Source organism: Musca vetustissima, unplaced genomic scaffold, assembly GCF_032173495.1.
Source record: "Musca vetustissima isolate MV318-11 ecotype Yass unplaced genomic scaffold, APGP_CSIRO_Mvet_v1 utg11391, whole genome shotgun sequence".
Taxonomy (NCBI): domain Eukaryota; kingdom Metazoa; phylum Arthropoda; class Insecta; order Diptera; family Muscidae; genus Musca; species Musca vetustissima.
The window spans coordinates 98672-125393 of NW_026877915.1; the positions used below are offsets into that span (position 1 = coordinate 98672).

At 36.0% G+C, this 26722-nt stretch overlaps 1 protein-coding gene and 1 long non-coding RNA gene across 2 annotated transcripts in view; both read left to right on the forward strand.

Annotated features, from left to right (window-relative positions):
* The first annotated feature begins 2538 nt into the window (after positions 1–2538).
* On the forward strand, positions 2539–7801 carry LOC133322623 (myb-like protein A). The gene is made up of 4 exons (XM_061531589.1): positions 2539–3346; positions 3554–4089; positions 6081–7674; positions 7737–7801. Exons 1-4 carry the CDS (start codon positions 2539–2541, stop codon positions 7799–7801), a joined length of 3003 nt encoding a protein of 1000 aa, XP_061387573.1.
* A 7653-nt stretch (positions 7802–15454) lies between these two features.
* Positions 15455–26722, forward strand: part of LOC133322617 (uncharacterized) — a 91287-nt gene continuing 80019 nt past the window's right edge. The window contains exons 1-2 of the long non-coding RNA XR_009754060.1: positions 15455–15499; positions 15574–15600. This is a non-coding gene — a long non-coding RNA (uncharacterized LOC133322617). The remainder of the gene's footprint in view (positions 15500–15573; positions 15601–26722) is intronic.

Sequence of the window (26722 nt, forward strand, 5' to 3'; positions counted from 1 at the left end):
ATCCATGATATCCACTTAAGACTTATGCCCAAATATCTTTCTTATGCCCAAATATCCGAGAAGGATACAATGTCCTCCTTGAGCCGATTTTGGTCGGTAAGAATCTCTTAGAATTTGTATCGCTTATAACGTCCACATTTTATAGTATCTCGGTCCGTCTTTATGAGTTATTTACACGATTTTTATTTTCTTCATATTCGTGACTGATTGAAGACGGCTTTTTAGAATTTTGCATTTTATTCTTTTAATGTAATTCTTCAAAAAATATAATGATGTTAAAAGTGAACATAACTAATTTTTCTCATACCCCAAATATAATTCATTTAAAATCTTATTGTCGGCTATTTTTTTAATTATTTCTATTTATGTTTAATTAATTAAAGATTTTTCAATTTCTCTACTTCTATTTTCTTCAATAAATTCATCTAATATCACCTGTCATATGTGATTTATTTTAAATAGTCGTTTCATTTCCTTCAAGGTCAGCTGGCTTTTGATCAATCCAATCAAAACAAAAACATTCATAAATGAATTTATATTATGTATAGTTAAAGAAGAACCCCAATTGGGAATCTATCCCTTTGCAAGAATACAACAACAGTAAATGAACAACACTACTACTAACAACAACAACAATAGAAGCAACAACAATAAAAATAATCCACCGACATCCATCTTTCAATCACCACTCTCATTTGGCATACATATTATTTTGCTGCTTCCTTCTTTTCAAAGTATGCAACAAAACAGCAACAACATACATACTACATAACAACAACAAAAACAACAAGAAATACCAATTACTACAGAGATGGCAACTCGTCGTTGTCGAAGTCATTGTCGCTCTCCATCTCCCTCTCTCTCTGTGTTTCAATTTGACTTGACGTGAGTGGCAACCGTTTTTTGTTGGTTTTCCTCCTTGTTTTTTTTGACACCGGGCTTTTTGTAATTGTTTTTGTTGTGTGTGTGTGTGTCTTTTTATTTTCTATTGTACCCTATTTCCCTATGTTCCTATTATTATGTTTTGGTTTGAATAGGCGAGAAATAGAGAGCGAGGAGTAGTGTGCTAGAAGGTATACAAAATAATAAACACACAGTATCATCATCACCACACCACCAAAAAATCCAAACACATTGGTGGCGTACAATAATAAAAACAACAGAGAACATACTACATTCGCTCTCTCACACATGATGTGTAGTGGCTTTTTGTGCTCTCTGTCAAACAAAACAAAAGAATTCTCAGTGATGTGTTAGAAAGAGACAACTAGTTGGGTTTAGTGTACTACGGCGCTATGTCAATAATAAAAGACGAGAAGAATGCAAAAAAACGAAACGAAACAAGAAAAAACATGAATAAAATGAAAAAATAAACGGAAGAGACAAAATAAAAGAAACGTCATAAAAAATACAATAAATTTATGAAAAGAAGAAAACGAAGCTGAACCAAAAAAAGTTTACTAATAATCCTTCTTTTAATTTTGTGTGCTAATTTTTCTTCTTCTTCCTCCTATTTTTTATTAATTAGTTATTGTAATAAAGAGAAGCAAATGAAAATGAAAAAATATAGATGTGATTAAATTGTGAAATGAAAATAAAAATAAAAAGAAGAAGCATTCAAAGCAAATTGTGGTGAATTACGACGACAGCAGCGACAGTGACGACGACGGTATCGTGTAAAACAAGAAAGAAAGCAAGCAAGCACAAGCAAAGTAAAAAAAAAACATTGGCAAAAATTTGGCTGCAGGAAAAAATCACAAAAAAGGAAAATTGCAAGAAAATTGAAAATTAAAGTTTTAATTAAATCAAACAACAGTATAGCAGCTACATACATACATACAAACGAACCACATTACTACTCGTCCTTTTAAGTATTAGCAAGAAGAAGAAGAAAAGCCTCAAGGATTAGCGGCTACCAAAAAAGGCACGGCAGGAATATTCATCGATTTTTTTTTGTCATCTATCCTGCCTTATTCTCAAGTGGAGTTCTTCCGTTCTTCGATCTTTTTTGTTGTGTCGTTTTAGTGCCTCAGTGAGTGGCCCCAGTAGAGGCGTCCGTAAGTTCTCCCCCCGTGTGGCTAGAACTCCCCCCGTCCGACACCAACTAAGGGTACATATATCCGAGGAAGGAAGCAAAAACAACAAAAGCGACAGAAAAGACGACCGAGTTGTTGTTGTCATCATCATCGTTGTCGTTTGTCTACTTGAGATTGTCTACTTCCTCATTACCTTTTCGCTGTGCATCTTCCTCGCAGAAAAGAAAAAAAATACGACGAGACCAGCCAGCCACCGACGACCCCTCTGGTCTGTCCTTTTTTGTTGCAGTGCTTTTCTGTTGGGCTTAGAATTTGTCATAGAAGATTAACCAGCCAGCCAACCCACACAACCTGACGACACAACGGCCTATAGACCGACAAACAGACATCATCTTCAACTCATCATCATTTGCAAAACTGGGTCTCCATCTAATGACCTATCATGTTGTCTTGTTTCAAAGGCAATAAATTACCTTAAATCTTCTACGCTCATCATCCCGTTATGGACAGCAGCAGCAGTAGCAGCCAAAAAGATCAAAAGTCGCCTGGGTCCAATCATTTACCACCGCATACCAGCCATAATCTGGCAGTGGCCGCTGCCGCTCAACATCAGCAACAGAATGTAGTCAGTGGTGGTGGCAGTATTGGTGGAGCTAGTAATACAAGTGGTCTAGGGGCAGGTGGTGATCAACAACTACATTTACCCCCACCCACAGCACAAAACGCCATGAGTAGTGGCAATAATGGAGGCAACAGCAGCAACAACATGGCTGTCCTTATGTCAGGCTCAACAGGAAATATTAGCAGCAACAACAACAACAGTTCAGCGAATATCCAACTAATGGCTGGTAGTGGTAATCTCGCATCATCGGCTGTTGCTGCTTCGGCCTCTATGGGAGGCAATTTTTTTGTTAACAATATTTCCAATAGCCCAGCAACAACGGCCGCCTCCGTCAGCGCCACAACCATGGCGGCGTCTGCTGCCAACAATAACAGTGACTTCGATTCCGATACTGAGCTTTCAATTGTAGCTGCAGCAGCAGCGGCCGCTGCCGCCAATTCCGCAACAAATGGCTACACTTCCAATACCAACAACAACAGCAACAATAATGGCAATGTCAGCAGTAATTCCAATTCTTCCTCCTCGCTAAATGCAAAACAGCAAAGGCAGCAGAAGAGGCGACGTGAACGGGCACTACGGCTACAGGCTGAACGTGATAATCGCAGTGCGACAAATACAACAGCGAACAGCTCGAATAGCTCGGCTGCGGCTGCGGCTGCTGCCAATGCCAACTCCTCCAATATTAATAGTAATAATAGTAGTAGTAATAATAACAACAACAATGGCAGCAACAATTCCACAAATTCGAACAACAACAGCAGTAGTAGTAGTACTAACACACAGTTTCCTAATGCCATTATTAACAACTCGACGACGACGTCGACATTGGTGGTGGGGGCCACAAACGTCGCCGCCGCCAACAATGTTATTGGTGGTGCCGCCGCTGCCACAACAGCCCTATCCTCCTCATCATCCTCTTCATCCTCCTCCTCATCGTCCTCCTCATCATCATCATCGGGTATTGCCTTAACAAATACCACCCCAACGTCATCAGCGACCCAACTGAATGCCACCACAACGGGCACCAACAATCAACATCTCTATCAGGCCAGCAGTGCCAATAGCATGGGCGAAGATAGCAACAATTCGAGTGGCATTTTTACAACAAGTTCCAGTAGTAGTGCCAACAACAATGCCCTACTACCACCCACAGACAGTATTGCATCGCTACTCCTAAATCCTCCCCATTCACCGGATTGTCATTCGGCAGGTGGTGGTATTATGGCCAGTCCCAGTGATAGTGAGGGAGAATCTTTGGACGAAGATCTATTATCGACATCATCGTCTTCGACGTTGCTGTTGCCACGCGACAAACCAATACCACGGCCACCGCCACCTGTACGCCGAAGATTACCCCGTTCACCTGTCTTAGAAGAGGAAATTATCGATGGATTTGCAATATTGGAATTTAAAACCTATGAAGATTTAGAGGTGAGATTTTTAAGGAGAATAACAAATTACCATTCTATGACATTTTCATTTTACTTTTTTATTTATAATTTAGGGGTTCAGATCATGCAGATCTAGATAAGGAGGGATATGTGTAGGTGTTTTGGGTATCAAAGGTCCCAAAGGAGTTTTTTATGTTCGATAGGAGCCATGTGGTGGTTATCACGTCTACAAAATGCAAATATAATTATTTTAATTCAATCTATGAAGGTTCGAATTTCTGGAGAATACGTTTTGGACCAAGGTCTACATTCTATGGCCCATGTTCTATGTAGAAAGACTTCGTTTAGGTCTTCTAGAAATATATGATCTTCCTTAGGGGATCTATATATGGAATTCCAATTGATAGAATATTTTAAGGTCTCCCCACTACTGAATTGCGTATTTTTAGTTTCTATCGACATAGTCGACATCTTTATACCTTCGATAGGCAATCAGTCTGTAAATCAGCTTCAGGCCACTTGTACGAAATATCTTAATTAAGGCGAATTCAAAAGGCCATATAGCAGATCTTCTGAAAATATATGTTCAATATTCAATCTATAAATACCTTCTATTTATAGATTGAATATTTTCCGAAGTAAGACTCCTTTATGGATGTAATCCTACATTTTTAAATTACTTTAGAATTTATTTTGAAAAATCGTTGCCGGGTCTCTCAAAGACTTTCCTTTGGGATTGAATTGTTTTGATACACGAGACTCTTCTTCAGTTATGCTTTAGATAGAAGGTATTTGTAGACTGTATTCCATCTTCAGGATCAGATGCCCTCTATAGACTTTTTTATACTAATAGCCTTTTTTATATGAACAAGAAGCATTTTCAAATTGAAGACCCTCTTCTATAAAAAGATGGCCCTCCAATTGAGGGCCTTTAAAGAGAAGATCATCTTGAGGTATTTTTATATTTTTTTTTCGGCCGAAGTTCTTCTTGAGGTCTTTTTATTGAGGTATTTTTAGATATGATAGATATGCGATGGCGCTCTTAAAGGACCTTTAGAGAGAAACCCATCTTTAGGTATTTTTATTACTTTTTTGGTCTTCAGTAGACAGAAGTTTTTCTTGACGTATTCAATAGGTCGATCGATTAACTTCTTGTGGTCTTTTAGGATATTTATACTTAAGGTCACCCATAATCCAAACATCTGATCCATAAGCCTACTGAAAATACCCTGCCATCTGAAAGAGCAGAAAATTCCTTCCAGGTCTTTTAGAAACAAAAAAAACTCTTACCCTCTTTCTTAAAAATGAAATGATTTTTGTTCAATATCTTCTTAAGGAATTTAATATACAGAAGTTTCTCTTAAGGCAATTCAATATGTCGATTAATCGATTAACTTCTTGATATCTTTTAGGATATTTTTCTTGAGGACATCCATAAGACGAATATCTTCATTAGACCTTCTTTTGACACAATACTCATAGGAGAAATTCTGTGCATAGAAGATCTTCTAATGAATGAAGGCATTCTAAAAAACTTGGCTCTATTGAGAACCTTTAAAATCTTTATATATTTTTTAGACTGAACATATTCATGAGGTATTCAATAGGTCGATCGATTAACTTTTTGAGGTATTTTAAGATATTTCTTTAATTCAATGATTTTTTTAATTCAATACCAAATGAATGCAATGCCGATTTGTACATCATAATATTTTTACCCTGGCTAAATTGACTCCGAAGATGGGAACCATCGGACCACTCCTTCTGGTAGCTCCCCCAGTTTTTCACTTTTTTTTTAAATCCAACATAAAGCGAATGGAATGTCAGATTTGATTCAAACTTTAAACATCGTAATATTTTTACCAAACCTAGATCATGGCCTACGATGGCCCACCCATCGGTCCATACCCTCTGGTACCTTCCCCAAAAAAGTGTCAGAATTTTGAACATTTTTTTAAATTTAATGAAATGAAATCTTAATTTTAATTAAAATTATTTTTTCCTCTCTTTCTTCGCTCACCTCCTCTCTAGTTTGCAATAAAATTGGGCCAAAAACGTAAAGAGAAACGATTATCAGCGCTGGAAGAGCTGACATGCACCTATAGCATTGAAGAAATCAAAATGCCAAAGATCATTGATACGGGACAGCCGCATCCAATACGAAGTGGCAGTGGAGGAAACAGCAACAACAATAATAACAACAACAATGGTGGTGGTATTGGTGCTACAGCGGCAGGAGTTGTCACTGCGGGTTTGGGTTCGTTAAATCTAAATCACAGCAACAACAATAGCAACAACTCTCATCATCATTTACAACAACATTTACAAAAAGATACTAACATGGCAATGACACCGAACAGCAACAACAACAACAATAGTAGCAGTAATAACGGTAGTCATCACAAGGATAATAATAATAGCAGCAGTATTCGTATACCCACAATGAATGTCAATAATCATTCCATGATGATGGTTAACAGCAACAACAACAACAGCTCGAACACAAACATCAACAACAGTGGCCAGAATAGTGGGAATAACAACAACATTAGTGTTAATAATTTAAGTGTTACCACAGATGTGAATATGACATCGTTAACAGCAACAACACCAGTTATGGGAAGTGGAGCACCAACAGCCGGATCGGCGACGGCTGATACATCCAATTCACCCACAACACAACCAATACCCATGGATACCAGCAGCACCACCACCACCCCCACCACGTGGAAGGATAGTAGTGGACAAGCACAGCCACCACCACCCTCCTCAGTGTTTAGTACCCACAATGGTACAGCAGCGGGTGTGTTGGGGGATAACAACACCGGCGATGATCGTAAAACCCCTGCCACCACAGAGAATGGCAATGATAGCAGTATTATGATGGATACATGTGATGGTAATGCAGATGCGGATATGGCCATCCAGCAATCACCATCAACAGGTTTGGGCCCAGCCACACAAACGACAGCAGCGGGAGCTATGGGTGCAACATCAATAGCTTCTTCGGCACTATCAACAAATTCCAATGCCACAAATGCAATGGATACCACCATCGCCACCACAGTGACTTCTAAAGTCAACAGCAGCAACTCAAATGATAAAAGCACAAAATCCTTGGCGCCAACATTACCAGGAAGCCACCATGCTCATCACATGGCAACACCACCAGCATCAGCGGCGGCGGGCTCTTCATCAACCTCATCATCTTCATCTCCGATGGTTGGTCCTTTAACACCAAATATGCAAAGTCCTTCCATAGCGGCGGCAGCGGCGGCCATTCAAACTTCAACACCTCCCTCTTCCACCTCCAACTCCTCCTGCTTCGCCTCAAACGCCTCAACGGCAACAAGTGGTGGCAGCAATTCAATGGAGAAATTGTCGGCCGCCCAATCACCCCAACAACAACAACTGCTGCATTCACATCATCAACCACCACCAGCACCTCCCAGCAGCAGCATGGCCAGCATGCATCATCCGCATCCAACCTCAACGGCAAGTGATAACTTCAAATCAAATAGTATACATCCACATCCTGGTCTGGTTGGGCCACCTTCCTTTAAGTCAATGTCTTCATTGGCCGGCAGTAGCAGTAGTAGCAGTATACCAGGAGCATTTAATGTGAGTACAAAAAAATTTAAAATAAATTTCAAAATACTAACTCTCCTTTTCCTCCTCCTCCTTTAGAAATCAAACGCACATTTAATGGATCAAAAGATGCACAACAGCAGCACCAGCAACAACAACAATAATAATAATAGTAGTAATGAATTTATAACAAATATGGCTGCAGCAACACCACCCTCATCATCAGCATCAGCTGGCAATGTCGTTTCACAACAGACGCCACACACGGTAGCTGCAGCAACAGCGCCAACAGCCCCCAATGCCACACCCACAGGAGGATCACCATCTGCACCACCCCATACAGCGGCCAATACAATTGGTGGTAGCGGTGGGGTATTAAATCAAAAAGATTTACATCATCATCAGCCACACCATCCTGCTGGCGCACCACCGCCGCCCTCACAATCGCCGCATAGTCATCCCACGCATGCACATCACATGTTGTCACATCATATGGCCAGTGCAGCAGGACCGCCACATTCAACGGGCATGATGGCAACATTAATGGGTGGTCCACCGGGTAGTGGTGGTAAACATGGGCATCCCCCACATCATACACCGTTGCAACATCATCATCAGCAACAATTGCAACAACAGCTACAGCAGCAGCAACAATTGCAACAACAACATCAGCAATTGCAACAGCAACATCATCAACAGCAACAGCAGCAGCAACAACACCACCATCATCATCAACAGCAGCAGCAACATCATCAGCATCACCACCACCAACAGCAGCAGCATCATTCACTTCATTCTCATCATCTGCAACATCATCAGCAGCAACACCAACTGCAGCAGCATCATCATCAACAGCAGTTGCAGCAACAACAGCAGCAACACAAAGATATGATGTCATCTTCTGTTGGTGGTGGCAGCAGCAGCAATGATCACAAGGATCGTTTAAGTGATGTAAGTTTTCGTTCTCTGGGGACTCATTTTGAGATCCTCATTATTCACCAGTGGAATTTTATATGGAAGGCATTCTAAAAAAAAAATCCGACAAGTGTGAATCGGCGGAGTTTTTTTGTAGGGAAATGTTCTGATAAAGAAGACAAAGTCAAACTAAAACGCTTTCCTTGGACCTTCCATAGAAAAAATAAACAACTCTTATGGAATGAAGTCTTAGCATCTCCGATAGCCGACGAGGGGGCTCAAAGTAGTCGAATCCTCCCATTGAGACATCTGTGAAACCACCCATTGGCTAAATCCGCTTGTTCTACGGCGAGGTAGTCGGTAACAGATGGTCGAGAGAACCAGGTTGCAGAATCTTAAAAGCTATCTGGCCTGAATTCTCTCTTGCCGAAGAACTTTTTCGCTGTTGTCACATAATAAGAGGGAGATTAAAATCATTGTGGATCTCTCACTTTGAAATGGGACTCCAGCGGAGAGAATGATTACTGTCATATATGTGAGGACGAAGAGGAGATAGAAAAAATTGAACATATCCTCGCTAAGTGGCAAAGGACACAAACGGTTTGAAAGATATGAAATTGATAATCTAGCTTTCTTCTCCAAAATAGACCCCCTTAAGATCCTAGGTTTTGTCAAAAATCTGGCATGGCTAAAATAACCACTTTTTAGTCTCTCTTACTCCTACTATTTTCTTCTCTCTTTCACTCTCTCTTCTTTTCCACTTTCTTTTTACGTATCAAAGACAATAGACTCCGAATGAACGGTTGTTACTAACAACCGTACATCCCTTTCCTAACCTAACCTAGCGTCTCCGATACTTCTCCCTAGTCATTTATTGGCATAACACCCTATAAAATTTGTATAAAAACTAAGGTTTTTCTTGACAGATGTTTCTTCATTGAGGTCTAGATTTATGGCATTCATTCTTGATCCATTTAGGGTATTTTGTAGGAGGAAGGCCTTCTATGGAAATAAATCTTAGCATCTCCGATACTTCTTCCTAGTCATTTATAGGCATAAAAACCTCTTGATTTGTTATAAAAGCGAAGGTTTTTCTTGGCAGATGTTTTTTTATTGAGGTCTAGATCAATTGAAATAAAATAGATGAGGTCTTGCAAAGACTAAAGATCTTAAGGACTTCAATAGACAAGAAGACTCTCTCTTTAGGGCGAGAATAAACAACCTTCTGGGGTATTTTATGCGCAAATGTCAGCTGGCTTTTTATCGACAGGTGTGTGTCATTCTTGATCCGTTTAGGGTATTTTGTATAGGGGAAGACCTTCCATAGTATTTCATTCTTTTACTTCAGGTCTTCTAAATACCAATAAAGATTTTTGTACCCTCTCCGCAATGAATACATATATTCTTCCGTCTTCTATCTTTCAAATGGATTGTGAAATGATTTAAAAGAAATTGTTTACACATTTGTTTTGTTTTTTGCCTTCAACTTGCCGTCAACTTTTTTCTGTTGTATGTTTGAATGTTTGTGGGGGAAGTATCAGAAGGAGTGGATCGGACTGAAGGGTCCCATATTCGGCTATGATCTAGGTTTGGAAAAAGTATAACGATTTGTAAAGTTTGAATCAAATCGGAAATTCTCTCACTTATGAAGGATTGTACCGATTGGTCCAGTATTCGTATATTATCTAGGTTTGGTAAAAATATTATGATGTGCAAACTGTGGATCGATGGGTCTCGTCTACGGATATAATCTAAGTTTGTTAAAAGTATTACGATTTGCTAGGTTTGAAGCAAATCGGACATTCCATTCCTTTGATATTGAATTAAGAAATTTTCAAAAGTGTGCATTGATGGGTCCCATCTTCGGATATGATCAAGGTTTGGTAAAAGTATTACGATTTGCAAAGTTTGGATCAAAATGAACATTTCATTCATTCGATATTGAATTAAGAAATTTTCAAAATTTTGACACCTTGTGGGGGAGGTACCAGAAGAAGATTTGCAAAGTGTGGATCAAATCGGAATTCTCTCTCAACATTCGATGTTGAATTAAGAAATTTTCAAAATTTTGACATTTTGTAGGGGAGGTAGTAGAAGGAGAGGACCGATGGGTCCCATATACGGCCATGATCTAGGTTTGGTCAAAATATTACGATTTGCAATGATTGAATCAAATCGGACATTCCATTCGCTTAGTATTGGATTTATAAAAATTGAAAATGTTGGTCTTTGTGGTGGGAGGTACTAGACCGTAAGAAAGTTCTACAGGAATTAACAAGAAGTAGAAGAAAATCTTCTAAAGCAGAAGATTATGTTCTAATAAATAGATAATCAAGAGGACTTCTTAGACATTAAAAGGAGAAGCCAGACGTGGGAGACCCAGAATTTTACTTACATAAATGATGATCAATAGGTCTTCAAAAATAAAAGTATAAATCTTCTTTTTCAATAGATGATCAAGAGGTTTTCTTAGACCTTAAGATTGCAAGTGTTCAAGGATTTCCTGTTTAGTAGGCCTAGAGGTTTATATGTAGAAGACCTATAGGTTAATTTATATAGAGACCAAGATATAATTTTTGTAGACAACAAGATGGCGCATAGAGAATAACAGGTCTTCCCATATGGAAAATTTTGCTGGGGAGGAGGAGGAGGAGACCTATAGATTTACTTATATAGAGACCAAGATATACGTTTTTTTTATAGACAACAATATCGGTTAGTATTATTGAATGCAATAAAAATTCAAGAGACTTGAGAATAACAGGTCTTTCTGTATGGAAAAGTTTGTGGCCTTTTGTTTAGCCAGATGTGTGTCATTGTAGTATATGTGTATATATTCAATTCAATTCAATTTTATTTAACTTGTAATTGATGTATATTCAAATATATATCTACACCCCGAAAATTACCTAATAATTACTTAATTTTCTTATCGCAATACAATTCCAAAATATTTATTTTCTTTTCATTCTCTGGCTAATAAAGAAAATAAACAAACCAGCAAATAACCCGCTAATAATGTACAACAATACCAAAAAAAATATGTTTACCTAAGGCGGCCTGAACACAACCCAAACGCACACACACACAGACAGCCATACCGACAAATTATATTCTATTCTATTAAATTTATCAATTAAATGGAAAAAAGCGGCTAATTGTCTATAATTTGACTTGCAATTGTTCGCAATCACCTTTTGGCAAATGTGTGTGTGTGCCCCCACTTTTACACTCACTTCCCTTCACTTTACCCTGTCCCCAAAACTTGATGGTGGAGACATGTCAAAATAGTAATTTTAGTTAAATAGTTTTGCAACACACGCTACTTAGTTAGATTGTTAGGCAGATAGTTATCAGATCTGTTAGTTATGTCTCAAACACTTTTGTGTTGTTCTTGTTGTTGACCGTTTTTTTTATTAAGTATATATAATTAAATTAATTTATTGTGTCATTGTCATCATTACTACAAAAAAATTGATAAATTAATTTAATAGGGAGCGTTTTTTTGTTTGTTGTCGTGATTGTCGTTACACCAATAATTATTAGGTTGCTCGATTTGATAGTCGTATATTTTTAGTATTATTTATTCATAATCAGATAATTTTCACTTTTTTGTTGTTGTTGTAATTGATTATAATTATTACATTTTAATTGTTTTTTTTACTGCTGCTGCTACTTATAAATATTTATTTGCCTACCTACCTACCTAGCTTTGTTTTATATTTGTTTCCATTTGATGTTTTTATGGTTATTGTTGTTGTTTTTCTTTTAAATATTGATTTTAATTAAGTGTAGCCATTGATAAGTGTCGTGTCGTTCGTTGTCGCTCCTCGTCATCGTCTTCTGCTGTTGGACATGAGTGACACTTTTAATTTGTTAATGTCAGTTAGTTATTATGAATTGTCTTCATTGATATTATATAAAAAAAAAAAAATGTTTGTATATACATTAGATATTTATAAAATATTTATATCCAACACATGTCCAACATCTAATTAGGTATTTCTATTAAAAAAATTCTAAAATTTAATCTAAAGAAATTTAGAAGGAGGGGACACAATGCAAACAAGTGATTTGTGAAATGATCGCATTCGCATTTTTCCACCGAATTGGCTGTAATTTAGTACTTTGAATTCTTAATAGGTACCAAACCTCTCCATAAAAAAATTTGGAATATAGGTCCATTTTTTCGGTCCCATATAAGGATACCCCCAATTTTCGGTTCTTCGCGCGTTTTTTCTACCGAATTCGCTGCAATTTGATATTTTATAGTCGTATATGGTAACAAATCTCCTTACCAAAAATTATTAATGTTTGCCCCCTTTTTGGGGTAGTCCCCATATAACCCCCCTTTTTATACTCTTCATCCATCACACTGTGGTACAGGGTATTATGTCTTTGTGCATATGTTTGTTACACGCAAAAGGGAACGAGATAGACACATGGTTACTTTTGAGAATATGCATAGAATCTCTTTTTAAATCGATTCATGCATGTCGGTCCGTCCGTATGTCTTTCCATGTTAAAATTTAAATAAAGTACAGGTCGCATTTATCATCTGAATTGGATAAAATTTGGCACAGTTCATTTACATGGCCCAATGACGAACCCTAGTGAAATTGAGAAAAAATCGGTTCAGATTTAGATATAGCTCATATACATATTTTCGTTCGATTTTATGTTAATTGAGAACCAAATTTGCACGAAATTTGGTATATCGTACTAAATTTAGTCTATAGTGATGTGTGTTAAGTTTCGTGAAAATCGGTTCAGATTTAGATATAGCCCCTAAAAAATTTCTTTCGATTTGCACGAAAATTGGCATAGAGTACTAAATGTAGTCTATAGTGATGTGTGTTAAGTTTCGTGAAAAATCTGTTCAAATTTAGAAGTACCTCCCATATATAATTCCGTACGATCTTATGTTATTCAGCCCTACATTTCTTTTGATTTGCACGAAATTTGTCATAGCCTAATGAATTAAGTCTAAATTGATGTGTGTTAAGTTTCCAGAAAATCGGTTCAGATTTAGATATAGCTCCCATAAAGTCCTTATACATCTTTCGATTTGCACGAAATTTGCCACAGCCTACTGAATTGAGTCCAGAATGATGTGTACAAAGTTTCGTGAAAATCGGTTCAAATTTAGAAGTACCTCCCATATAAATTTCCGTACGATCTTATGTTATTCGGAGAACAAAAGCCTCTACATTTACCAGGAGAACTGTATTGATATGTCCCATCTTCGGACATGATCTAGGTATCGTAAAAATATTACGATGTGTAAAGATCTGATCAAATCGTTTGATATTGATTTAACAAAATTTCAAAATTTTAAACCTTTGCAGGGGAGGTACCAGAGGGAGTGGATCGATGAGTCCCATCTTTGAATTATATCTAGGCTAGGTAAAAATATTACGATTTGTTAAGTTTGACTCATATCGGATATTGCGTTCGTATTGAATAAGGAAATTTCAAAATGTTGACACTTTGTGGGGGAGGTATCAGAAGGAGTGGACCGATGGGTCTCATCTTCGAATATGCTCAAGGATTGGAAAAAGTATTACGATTTGCAAAGTTTGGTTTGAGTCAGATATTCTATTCGTTTGACTTCGAATAAACAAAATTTCAAAATATTGGCACTCTGTGGGGAAGGTACCAGAAGGAGTGGACCGAAGGGCCCCATCATCGGACATGATCTAAGTTTGGTAAAAGTATTAGAATTGACAAAGTTTGGATTAAATCGGCCTTTCCATTCTTTTGATTTTGAATAAAAAACATTTCTAAATTTTGACACTATGTGAGGAAGGTTACAGAAGGTGGGCCCTATCTTTGGATATGATCTAGGTTTGGTAAAAATATAAGGTTTTATAAAGTTTGGATTCATATTCTCTCCCTACCAAAAATTATAAATGATGACCAAATATATGAGATAATATATGGATTTTTTTAAACATATTTTTTCATGGTCCACTCTTAGGCGTGATCTACCCTTAGGCGCGGATTTTTTAAACATATTTTTTCATGGTCCACCCTTAGGCGTGGTCTACCCTTAGGCGCGGATTTTTTAAAAATATTTGTTCATGGTCCACCCTTAGGGGTGGTCAACCCTTAGGCGTGGATTTAGAACAAAAAAAAAAAAAAAAATCGTGGTCTACCCTTGGGCGTGGACTTTTTAAACATATGTTAAACATAGACTACCCTTAGGCATGATTTAATACCTCTCACAACTTCTTGTAGGTCTGGGTCTGTATTTAGGATAGATTTTGATGCAATAATTTTATTTTTTATTACAGCTCATGTTTTTTGTTTCTTAAACCTAACCCACAAATTTGTTTGCAAAATAATATTGAATATTATTGTATACAATATCAAATATATTTGAAACACACCTCCTACTTAAAATGAACGCTATCAATATACTTTTTCTCTAGTACCTATTGTTCAAATGACAGACAAAAAAACACTTGAAAATATTTATTTGTTTTCTGAACACTTTGTTTTTTTTTCAATATCAAATTTCAAGTAATAATAATAAAAAATAATAAACCACTCGTATTGGTAGAACTACTACAGCAAGCCATTCACTTCGATGTGGCCCAACGATTAACCAACCGGCTATCATTTATTATTCTAAACATTGTTATTCAATAATAACAACAACAACAACAACCCCCATCAACTAATTCCCATAAAATGTTGTTAAAACCATAATTAGCTGATTTAATCTGGATTGGATTTTTTTTTAATTTTCAAAATGCTTTCCATAAAAATCGTTTTAATTATCACAATTTGTATTTTTTTCTATTTTGTTTTGTTACGTTTTGTTTGCAATCATTAATCTAATCGTTATTATTAATTTTTTGTTTCTTCCCCACAACCCACCCAAACATCAACAGGCGGCGGCAAATAGTAGAGTTAACAATATTGGAAAAGGATTTAATATCGTAAGTTGATAAAAAACAAAAAACATTTTTTTGGTATTCAAAACTAATCTCTATTTTTTTCATTTCCATTCCAGTGTGATAGCGGCAATGATGAAAATAAGGTAGGTGGTATTAAAATTATTTATTTTATTATTTAAACAATTTTTTTTTGTCTACGAAAGATCAAGAGTTTAATTGTTAATGCATTTTAAAAATATCATCGAGCGCGCGGGGTGTGAAATATAATCAATTTATTTTGTTTTTATATTTGACAACTTAATATGGCTCCCAATGACATTATGAATTATGAATGAATAATGGTGGTCTTTAAATAATACCCCCCATCCATTTATTTGAATACTTTTAATCATCCCTCCCCGCCAAAATGATTGATATCCAACACATCATGATACTGGTTTGGTTGATTGTTTTTTTTGTAAAATATCAACATTTGAGGAGGAAATAATTCTTTCCGTTTTTTTTTTTTTTTTGGAAAATCTCTGTCAACATTTGTTATTGCTCGATTTTGATAAGAGTTTTTTTTTCTTCTTGTTTATTATTAATTTATGGCCTCGATTTATGTGGGATTTTGAAATTCCACACGTTTCTAATATTTACTTTAGCGCCATGATTTTTGTTTTGGTTGGTACATTCATTTTGTATGGTGAACTGGCGGAGAAAATAATGGAAATTTTTTGATAACATTATTGAAATATGAATAAAATGTTAGGAATAGGATAGAAGTTAGGAATATTTTTTGGAGGCGGTCTTTTCATGGTTCTAGGCGTTGATTTTTTAAACCTAATTTTCATGGTCTACCCTTAGGCGTGGATTTTTTAAATTTCATTTTCATGGTCTACCTTTAGGCGTGGATTTTTTAAACTTCATTTTCATGGTCTACCCTTAGGCGTGGATTTTTTAATCTTCATTATCATGGTCTACCCTTAGGCGTGGATTTTTTAAACTTCATTATCATGGTCTACCCTTAAGCGTGGATTTTTTAAACTTCATTTTCATGGTCTACCCTTAGGCTTGGATTTTTTTAAACTTCATTTTCATGGTCTACCCTTAGGCTTGGATTTTTTTAAACTTCATTTTCATGGCCTACCCTTAGGCGTGGATTTTTTTAAACTTCATTTTCATGGTCTACCCTTAGGCTTGGATTTTTAAACTTCATTTTCATGGTCTACCCTTAGGCGTGGATTTTTTATAAATATTTTTTAAGGTCTACTCTTAGGCGTGGATTTCATGGTCCACCAATAGGCGTGGATCTTTTAAAATTATTTTTTAAGGTCTACTCTTAGGCGTGGATTTCATGGTCCACCAATAGGCGTGGATCTTTTATAATTATTTTTTAAGGTCTAATCTTAGGCGTGGATCTTTTAAAATTATTTTTTAAGGTCTACTCATAGGGGTGGATTTCATGGTCCACCAATAGGCGTGGATCTTTTAAAATTATTTTTTAAGGTCTACTCTTAGGCGTGGATTTCATGGTCCACCAATAGGCGTGGATCTTTTAACATTATTTTTTAAGGTCTACTCTTAGGCGTGGATCTTTTAACATTATTTTTCATGGCCTACCCTAAGGCGATAATTATTTTCATATATGTTCATAGTCTACAATTAAAGTGGATTTTTTAAAAAATATTTTTTCATAGACAACCAATAGGTGTAGGTTGCTAGAAATATTTTTTCCAGGTCCTGATCTGAACTTAAAATAAATTGTTCGTAGACCTCCAATAGGTGCGGATTATCTTAATATATAAAAGAGCTTAGTGTTAAGTGAAGCTAGAAGCCTGAAATTTTGAGTGTGAGTTGTAGTTGGTGTGTAGGTATGAAATGTACTAAAACGTACGGAATGTCGTATCCTTTGTGTTAGGCGATCGGGAAGAGCTAGAATTCTGAAATTTGGAATGTGGGTCACTGATGCAATGTTAGAAAAGTGTACAAAAGGGTTTTTGAAAATTCGACCTATAAGTGTACGAAAAGTACTAAACTTTACTAAATTTAGTTCCAATCTTGACATTTTATATGGGATGCAGGTTGGGAAGTGGTGCTGATGTATGGAAATGGTTTAAGAAATTCGTACATATAAGTATAAAAAGTACAAAATGGTACTAAATTTGCTACTATTTACATTATGTTGAGTGTATAGAGAATTAGGACTACTATTGGAGTACCGGAATGAGGTAGCTTTAAAAAATTGTACTTATATGTACTAAAAGTACTAAATGGAACTAAATTTGGTGCAAATTAAATTTAGGTGAACAGATAGAGCTGGAGTCTTCAAATTGGGAATTAAAATGACTGTCGGATTGAGGTAGTTTAGGAAAATCGTATTTATTGGTACGAAAAGTGCTATATGGTACTAACTTTAGTACAATTTGGATTTTGCTTGAATGAATAGAGTTGAAAACCTGAAATTTGGAATTAAGGAATTTGGAAGTTCGTATTTATGTGTACGAAAAGTACTAAACGACACTAGATTTCGTACAATTTGAATTTTGTTGGAATATAGAATTGATATATGGAAGCATAGTACTTATGTGTACTAAATGCCACTATATTTGGTACATCTTGATTATGTGTGAACGGATAGAGCTGGACTCCAGAATTTTAGAATTAAAATTACTGTTGCAGTGTAGGATTGAGGTAGTTTAGAAAATTCTTAATTATAAAAACAAAAAGTACTAAATGGTAAATGAGTACAAAAGTACTAAAACTTGCAACTTAGGTTACTGTGGGAGTGTAGGAAAAGCAGAGAATGGTACCAAATCTGGTAAAATTTAGGAAATTGGTAGAGTTGGAATTCTTAAATTTGGACTTATGATTACCATTTGAAAGCAGGGTTGGAATATTGGCGTAGGTTTGGAATATGGGTACGAAAAGTACAGAATGGTACCAAATCTTGTATAATTTGGTTTTTTAATGAACAGGCAGAGCTGGAATTCTTATATGTGGACTTACGATTACTACTTGAAAGCAGGATTGAAGTAAATTTGGAAATTTGTACTTATGAGTACGAAAAGTACTAAATTTGGTACAATTTGGACTTTGGTGGAATTAAGATTACTATTAGAGTTTAGGATTAATTTAGTTTTAGAAACGTTTACTTATGAGTACGAGAAGTACTAAATGGTACAAAATTTGGAACAATTTGAATTTAGTTGAATCCTTTGAAAACTCGAATTAATGTGCACGAATAGTAAATAAAAAAATAATAAATAAAAAATGCATTACATTTGGATTGGGGTAACGGAGAGAGCTAGAAGTCTAATATTTAGTATGGCGGGGAGTTAGAAAGAAGTACCAAAGGGTGGCGGGGTCCCGGGCCGCCCACCTGCGTTCGTCCCTGGTATGAAGAGTACTAAATGGTAATAAACTTGATATTACATGTAGATGTAGTTGATGACAAATTATACCGTATTCACAATTTCCATATCAAGTGTTATTATTTTTTCCCCATTTCCGCATATGAAGTAGCGGACACTTTGCTAGTTAACAATATTTTTTTAAGGTCCAATTAGAGGCCTATATTTTTTAAACATATTTATAAGGCCCAGTTAGCATTTATTTTTTAAACAAATATTGTTTTTTTTTTAATTTTTTCTCAGGATTTTAGCTAAAGGTTTCTTATTTAAATAATTTAAACCTCACACGATCCCTTGAGAGACCCACTTAATCCGTATACTTTAATCTAGTCTAATTATAATGACTTATCTTTTTTTTTTTTTTTTCTTCTCCAAAAACCCAATTTTTATGGGTTCTTTTGGATTTAAAATTAATTTAATGATCTCAACGACTTTTTGGGGTGATAAATTCCATGACAATTAGATCTGATTATAATATTTAAACATTAGCACCTCCTATTCTAAATTAACACCGCCGCCACTCACTCCAGTCCAGTCCAGTCGGGCGAAGTGTAGAGATTACCTCACCAACTAACCAATCTCATAAAAAAGAGGTTGAGGGAAATTAAAACATTGGGCCTCCTCCTCTGTTTTTTATGATTAATTAAAAGTGGAAACATAATAGATTTTTAATGGGATACTTTATGGCTATTATGGCTTGTTCAGAGCTGAATGGGCTGACTAGTCTATGTGGACTGGATGGCTTGTTGGCTGACTGACTGCTGCTCGGCTCCCATGCTATAATAAAATGATCAAATTAATGGTAAATACAACGCATCGTTTAACACACAAAAAATACAAAAACAACAATAACAACACACACACGCAGGGGCAAACGCACAAAAAGTTAATTTGTTGTTATATTTCGAAGTGGAATGGGGGTAAATGGTGGGTCTTTTTGGTATGGGGAACTATAACATCAATAATAAAACAAAGGCGCGAGACGAGCCAGCCAATAACAAATGTGTGTGTATGTGGATCCCCATACAAAAATGAAATAAAAACATTGAGGCTATGAACTGTTTTTTTTTTTTTTTGTTAACAACATTAAAATTACAATGGAAACAAAAAATAATAATAATAAAAACAACAATAACAAAATTTACACATCATCATCATCAACGCCGCTGTTGAAAACATTCTCATAATTTTAAATATTATAATGATGGCCTAAAGGGGGGGGAGCGCAAAGTTTTTGTTTTTATTTTTTGTTTTTATTTTATGCTAATTTCAATACCACCTACCTACCAACCAAAAATCCCATATAATGTTGTGATAATTATGATCAACATGGTAGTAGTCTTAATCAATTTTGCTATAATAACTCAACTAAATAAAAGAGCCAATAAAACAAAATACTTAATAACAACAACAACACTAAAAACAACCATAAAAAACCACAAACTACTGCGGCAAATCTATTTGATGGGAAGACGGACAGACAGACGCACACACATTCGCGGAACCCCTGGCCATATTATAAATAGCTATTTCTGAGATATTAATTTTTTGCTTCAGGTCATTCTCTTGTTCTTCGAAGGTGGTCTTATCAACAGCAACACAAAATATAGTCAATTTGTTAATGCTAATGATGGCCAATAAATAATTAAAAAACAGCAACAACAAAATAGCAAGAAATAAATAAATAAAATAGATTTTTTTTTGGAAAACAATAAATAAGCAATTAGATTTGATTATGAATAGAAAACCAGATTTGAGGGAATTTCGTGAGACATAAATCAAACTGTTTCTTTAGACCCAATGAGGAGTTTTTTTGAATTGAATTGAAAAAGGAAGAAGACCAGCCTTAGGTGAGGAATTTGATAATATTTCTCAAATTATTTTTTATGGTCTACCTATAACCGTGGATTTTTTAGGCGTATAATTTTTTTTTTTTTTTAAATATTAAATTGTGTTTTCTACTAGTCGTGTATTTTTTACTTACTTAGTTGGCTTGTGACAGAACTTTCGGTTCATAAGCCGAGCTTAGAAAGGATTTCCAAGCGCGTCTTGTGCGCATCTCCACCATTTGGGAAGACCACATTCCAAGATGTTGTTTTCTACTTGGTCTTTCCATCTAATTCGTAGTCTTCCCCTTCTACGGGAACCATCAGTAGGCTCGCTTTTCTCATTCTCATTCATTCGCACAACATGGCCTAGACGCAGTAGTCGCTGTAGCTCAAAAATTGTAGAGCTCGTGGTTCATTCGACGCCGATATTCGCCGTCGACTCAAATTGGCCCATAGATCTTTTGGAGAACTTTTTCTTTCAAACACCTCAAGATCTGTCTCATCTGCTTGCGCAAGTACCCATGCTTCAGATCCATATAACAGCACGGGTAGTACCAGCGTCTTGTCTCTTTAACTATCACGAAGCTGTAGTTCTCAAGTTCTACTGGACGTCTTGCGCGTTGATACCATCAGCATGGTCTTCTCGCCGTTTACTGCCAGACCCACTTTGGCAGACTCCACCTCCATTTGTTGAAAAGTGGCTGTTACCGTTTGCAATGTTCGACCCATTATATCGATGTGATCGGCGTAGGCGAGTAACATGTGTTGTTTGGTGTACAGAGTGCCATTTCTGTTCACCTTTGCGTCACGAATGACCTTTTCCAGCAGGATGTTAAAAAGGTCACACGACAAACTATCACCTTGTCTGAATCCTCGTTCGGCATTTAAGGGCTCCGTTTGGTCCTTTTCGACTTTAACTGCTGCCCGTGTGCCACTTAAAGTTATTCTGCATAGCCTTATTAATTTTGCAGGAATGCCGAACATAGACATGGCTTTAAACACCTCTGACGAATAGGTGGTCGACGAATAGGTGGTATGTGTCGATGTGTTTTTCGTGGGTTTTTTTCCACGATTCGATTGAAAATGGATAGCACTTTATATGCGATGGGAAGGAGACTAATTTCTCCATAGTTGACATATATCGTCTTGTCTCCTTTCTTGTGCACGGGACACAGGATGCTGAGGCTCCAATCATTGGCCAAATTGTACTAATCAGCTGGTGCATGCTTCTGACCACCAGTCTTGAATAGTTCGGTTGGTAACCTATCGCTCCAGCTGCTTTATTGTTCTTCAGCCGATTAATTGCTATTTTGACCTCATCTTGGCTAGGTGGCATACATTCTATATCGTTATCTCTTATTGTTTCTGGGGTATCTTCTTCACCGCCGCTATTTGATGCCAGAAGCTTTTCAAAAGGCTCCTTCCAGATCCTCAATACACTGTCTGTATCTGTTCCAGGTTTCCGTAGGCGTGTATTTTTTAAAAATTATTTTTTTAAGGCCCAACCATAGTCGTGGATTTTTTAAAAATATTTTTTTCAAGGTCTACACTTAGGCGTGGATTTTTAAAATTCTTTTCAAAGTCTACATTTAGTTGTAGATTTTTAAAAATATTTTTAAGGCCTTGCCAAAGGAGTAGATTTTTATTTAAAAATAAGTTTTTCAAGAACAAAAAAATCCAGCCTAAGGCCTGGATTTTATTAAAAATACTTTTTCAAAGACCAACCATAGGTGGGAATTTTTAAAAATATTTTTTCAAAGACCAGCCAGTTTTTTTTACAATCCCACATTAAAAATATTTCTTTAATGTATGCGTAGATTTTTAAAAAATATTGTTAAGGCCTTTTGCCTAGATTTTCGAAAATATTTTTTCGAGCCACATATCGTATGCTTCGTTCAAACATCTTCAAACATTTGTCTATCTCTCATCAGTCTCCCCAATAGCAACAACAACACAGACCATCTTTAAATAACAAAAAAGAAAACAAAAAACTTTAATTTCGCCTTGAAGCTAACTAAATATGCTAATTTGTTGCTTAACAGATTATTGACCTCGTCGCCTGCTGTTTGTGCACAGGCAAAAAAATACATATTTTTGCAAATTGGATATTTTTAAACATTTTGTTTTCAATATTTTTTAAATATACACAAACATCAATATCAATAAAAAACCCGAATTGTATATTAATAACGATTTTTTTTAATTTTTTTTCGATGGAGTGAAAAAAACCTGCTAACATTTGAAGACTTTGATCATCAATTGATTGCTTGCTTAACTTTCTCTTGTGCGATCCCCTCTCCTCCTCCCAATACAACAACGTTCATTAAACTCGAAGTAAAATTGTAGGAAAAAAATCATAGCGACATGCAAATTGTTGTGTCGTGTCGGGTTTTTGTTTTCCTTTTTTTTTGGGACCGTATGTCCGTTCCCATTAAATTGTCCGATTACCTCCCTGATTGACTTTCTCAGCAACCATTCATTAACTATGAATCTCAAAAAGACAAAAAATCGAATTGACTGGAGGAAGCTCTGGCATACATCGGCTTTATGCCTTGCTCAGCTTATTTCAATTTTCAGCTTATTTAGCAATTTGGCTAAATATCACAACGCTCGTTAAACTACAATAACAATTAAAAACAATAAAAAATACATTGGACACTGAAAGCCATAAAAAATTAAGAAAAAAATAGAAACAAACCACCAAATGATGTTTTATGTCGCTAAAATGATTTTTTATAGCAAAGTTTTTGTTTACTATAACAAACACTTAGATGAATAATTTTTTTCGCAAAAAAAAAAAAAATTAGCTGAATAACTTTTTTCACAAAAAAAAAAAAAAAAAAAAAACTTAGCTGAATTACACATTTTCGTTATAAATTAAATAATTAGGCCATCACATTACGTTTTCCGTTGAAAAAACATTTGCTGAATTACATCTACACATGATAAAACTTAGCTGAATATGATTTTTTATACCTAAACATCACTCAAATTATATTTTAGGACTTTAAAATGCATTTTCCTATAACAAGGTTTATTTTACAATAACAAAATCGTGGCTGAATAAATGAAAAATTAGCTGAATTGTGTTTATTACACGAAAAACTTAGCTGAATTACAATTTTTTGCAGTAAATTTGTTTTTTATGACATCTCATAATATTTGCTGATGAAAAAACCTTTGCTGAATTACATTTTTCTATGATAAAACTTAGCTGAATTCCAATTTTTATTATAAAACCTCACACAAATGAAGTTTTATGTCGTTAACATACTTTTTTCAATGAAAAATTGCACAATTATGATAAATGATTCAAAACGAATCATTTATCATAAGTTGGCGATTTTCAAAATAGAAAAAATATATAGTATATGGTATAAACGAGAGTTGTATGGAAAGTTCGGGTCAGCCTCAAATATGAGGTATAAGGGTGTTTCAAATATTTTTGTATCCCTCTACGTGGATTTAAAAAAATATATTTTTCATAGCCTACCTTTAGCCGAGAATTTGTATACCCTACACAACTATGTTGTCAGGGTATTATAGCTTTGTGCGGCCCCAAGAGTTTGTAACGCCACGAAATATTGGTCCTAGACCCACCTTTAAGTGTACCCATCGTCATATCTCGGCTAGCTGAGTCGATCTAGACATGTGTGTCGGTCCGTCCGTCCGTCTGTCCATTATAATTTGTAAACACGATACAGGCCACAGTTATGAACCGGTTCTGGCCAATGAAGACCTCTATTGTTTTTGGTAAAGATCGGTTAATATTTAGGGGATGAAATGGACCAAATACTTCAGGACCAACTATGTTGTCAGGGTATTATAGCTTTGTGCAGCCCCAAGAGATTGTAATGCCACAAACAACACGATACAGGCCACAGTTATGGACCGGTTCTGGCCAATGAAGACCCCTATTGTTTTTGGTAAAGATCGGTTAGTATTTAGGGGATGAAATGGACCAAATACTTCAGGACCAACTATGTTGTCAGGGTATTATAGCTTTGTGCAGCCCCAAGAGATTGTAACGCCACGAGATATTGGTCCTAGACCCACCTTTAAGTGTACCGATCGTCATATCTTGGCTAGCTGAGTCGATCTAGACATGTGTGTCGGTCCGTCCGTCCGTCTGTCCATTATAATTTGTAAACATGATACAGGTCACAGTTATGGACCGGTTCTGGCCAATGAAGACCCCTATTGTTTTTGGTAAAGATCGGTTAATATTTAGGGGATGAAATGGACCAAATACTTAATTTTTGTCCGTTTTTCTTGTCGCTCCAGATGCCGCAATTATGGCCCTAACATCGTGAAATTTTACATAGAGAAAGGTATCAGGCTAAAGAATAAGCATGACTGTTTTGATAAAGATCGGTCAATATTTAGCGGGTCAAATGGACTCTGACTTTTGTGTGAAAAATTGTATTCTATTTGTATATTTGCCCCTGAAGGACATAGACCGGAGAAGTTGACAGTATAGCCAAGAGGAGTGGTTGACCTTTAAATTGATACCAATTATATTGTCGTATGTACTCAGATGAGGGAGTTACTTAAATATTTACAGGAGCTAACGTACTGAGATATTATTAATGGGTTACTATTACCATACAATAGGTCGGAAATAAAAAAATGTGATTCCATGAGATTCCAGTTATGGTCAAGGACAATGCCTATAATTTTCGGTGACGATCAGATAATAATTTTGGGATGAAATCGACCGAAAACTAATTTATAAGCCGAACATCACAACACAACTCACGTTGAAGGGAATCTGGACAATTAGTTAGAAGAGCTGTACTGAATATTAGTAATATTCGGAATATATGTCAGTGTAAAGAAGAAGTGGTGTAGACTTCTAATCGGGCAAGAGGGTGTAAATATTACGAAATATTGCCTAGGCTCGGAATAAGCATCCGCAGAAAGTTTGAGTTCCGCGCTAGTTGTGTAGGGTATCGTATGGTCGGCCCCGTCCGACTATACTGTTCCGCTCACTGGTTTAAAACATAGTTTTCATAGTCTATCTTTAGGCGTGTATTTCTCAAAAAATATTTTTCATGGTCTACCTTTAAGCGTGGATTTTTTAAAAATTAATTTTTCAGGGTCTACCCTTAGGCGTGGATTTTTATGTCTTTGTGCATATGTTTGTAACTGGCAAAAGGAAACGAGACAGACACAGGGTTGCTTTTGAGAATATGTACAGAATCACTTTCTAAGTCGATTTATGCATGTCCGTCCGCCTGTCCATGTTAAATTGTAAACAAAGTACAGGTCGCATTTATGATCCGAATTGGATGGAATTTGGCATAGGTCACTTATTTGGCCCAAGGACGAACCCTATTGAAATTGGAAAAAAATCGGTTCTGATTTACATATAGCTCCCATACATAGTTTCGTCCGATTTAATGTAAATGGTGTACTATAGTCCCTATATATCCTTCGATTTCCATGAAATTTGGCATAACGTAATGAATTGAGTTTAGAATGATGTGTGTAAAATTTCTTGAAAATCGGTTCTGATTTAGATATAGCTTCCATATATAGTTTCGCCCGATTTTAGGTAAATGGTATGCCAAAGTCCCTATATATCTTCCGATTTGCAGGAAATTCGGCATAGCGTAATGAATTGAGTTTAGAATGATGTGTGTAAAATTTATTGAAAATCGGTTCCGATTTAAATATAGCTCTCATATATAGTTTCGCCCGATTTTAGGTAAATGGTTCCCCAAAGTCCCTATATATCCTTCGATTTGCACGAATTTTGGCATAGCGTACTGAATTAAGTCTAGAATGACGAGTGCTAAGTTTCGTGAAGATCGGTTCCGATTTAGATACAGCTCCCATATATAGTTTTGTCCGATTTTAGGTAAATCGTATGCCAAAGTCCCTATATATCCTTCGATTTCCATGTAATTTGGCATAGCGTAATAAATTGAGTTTAGAATGATGTGTGTAAAATTTCTTGAAAATCGGTTCCGATTTAGATATAGCTCCCATATATAGTTTTGTCCGATTTTAGGTAAAAGGTCACACATTTTAGTTCATCC

Excerpts from the sequence above, each read along its gene's own strand:
- LOC133322623 (XM_061531589.1), top strand. The coding sequence starts at position 2,539 with ATGGACAGCAGCAGCAGTAGCAGCCAAAAAGATCAAAAGTCGCCTGGG. Across the intron at positions 3,347-3,553 it reads CAACTCCTCCAATATTAATA|CCCTATCCTCCTCATCATCC; the intron begins GTAATAATAGTA and ends CTGCCACAACAG. Across the intron at positions 7,675-7,736 it reads ACCAGGAGCATTTAATGTGA|AAATCAAACGCACATTTAAT; the intron begins GTACAAAAAAAT and ends CTCCTCCTTTAG.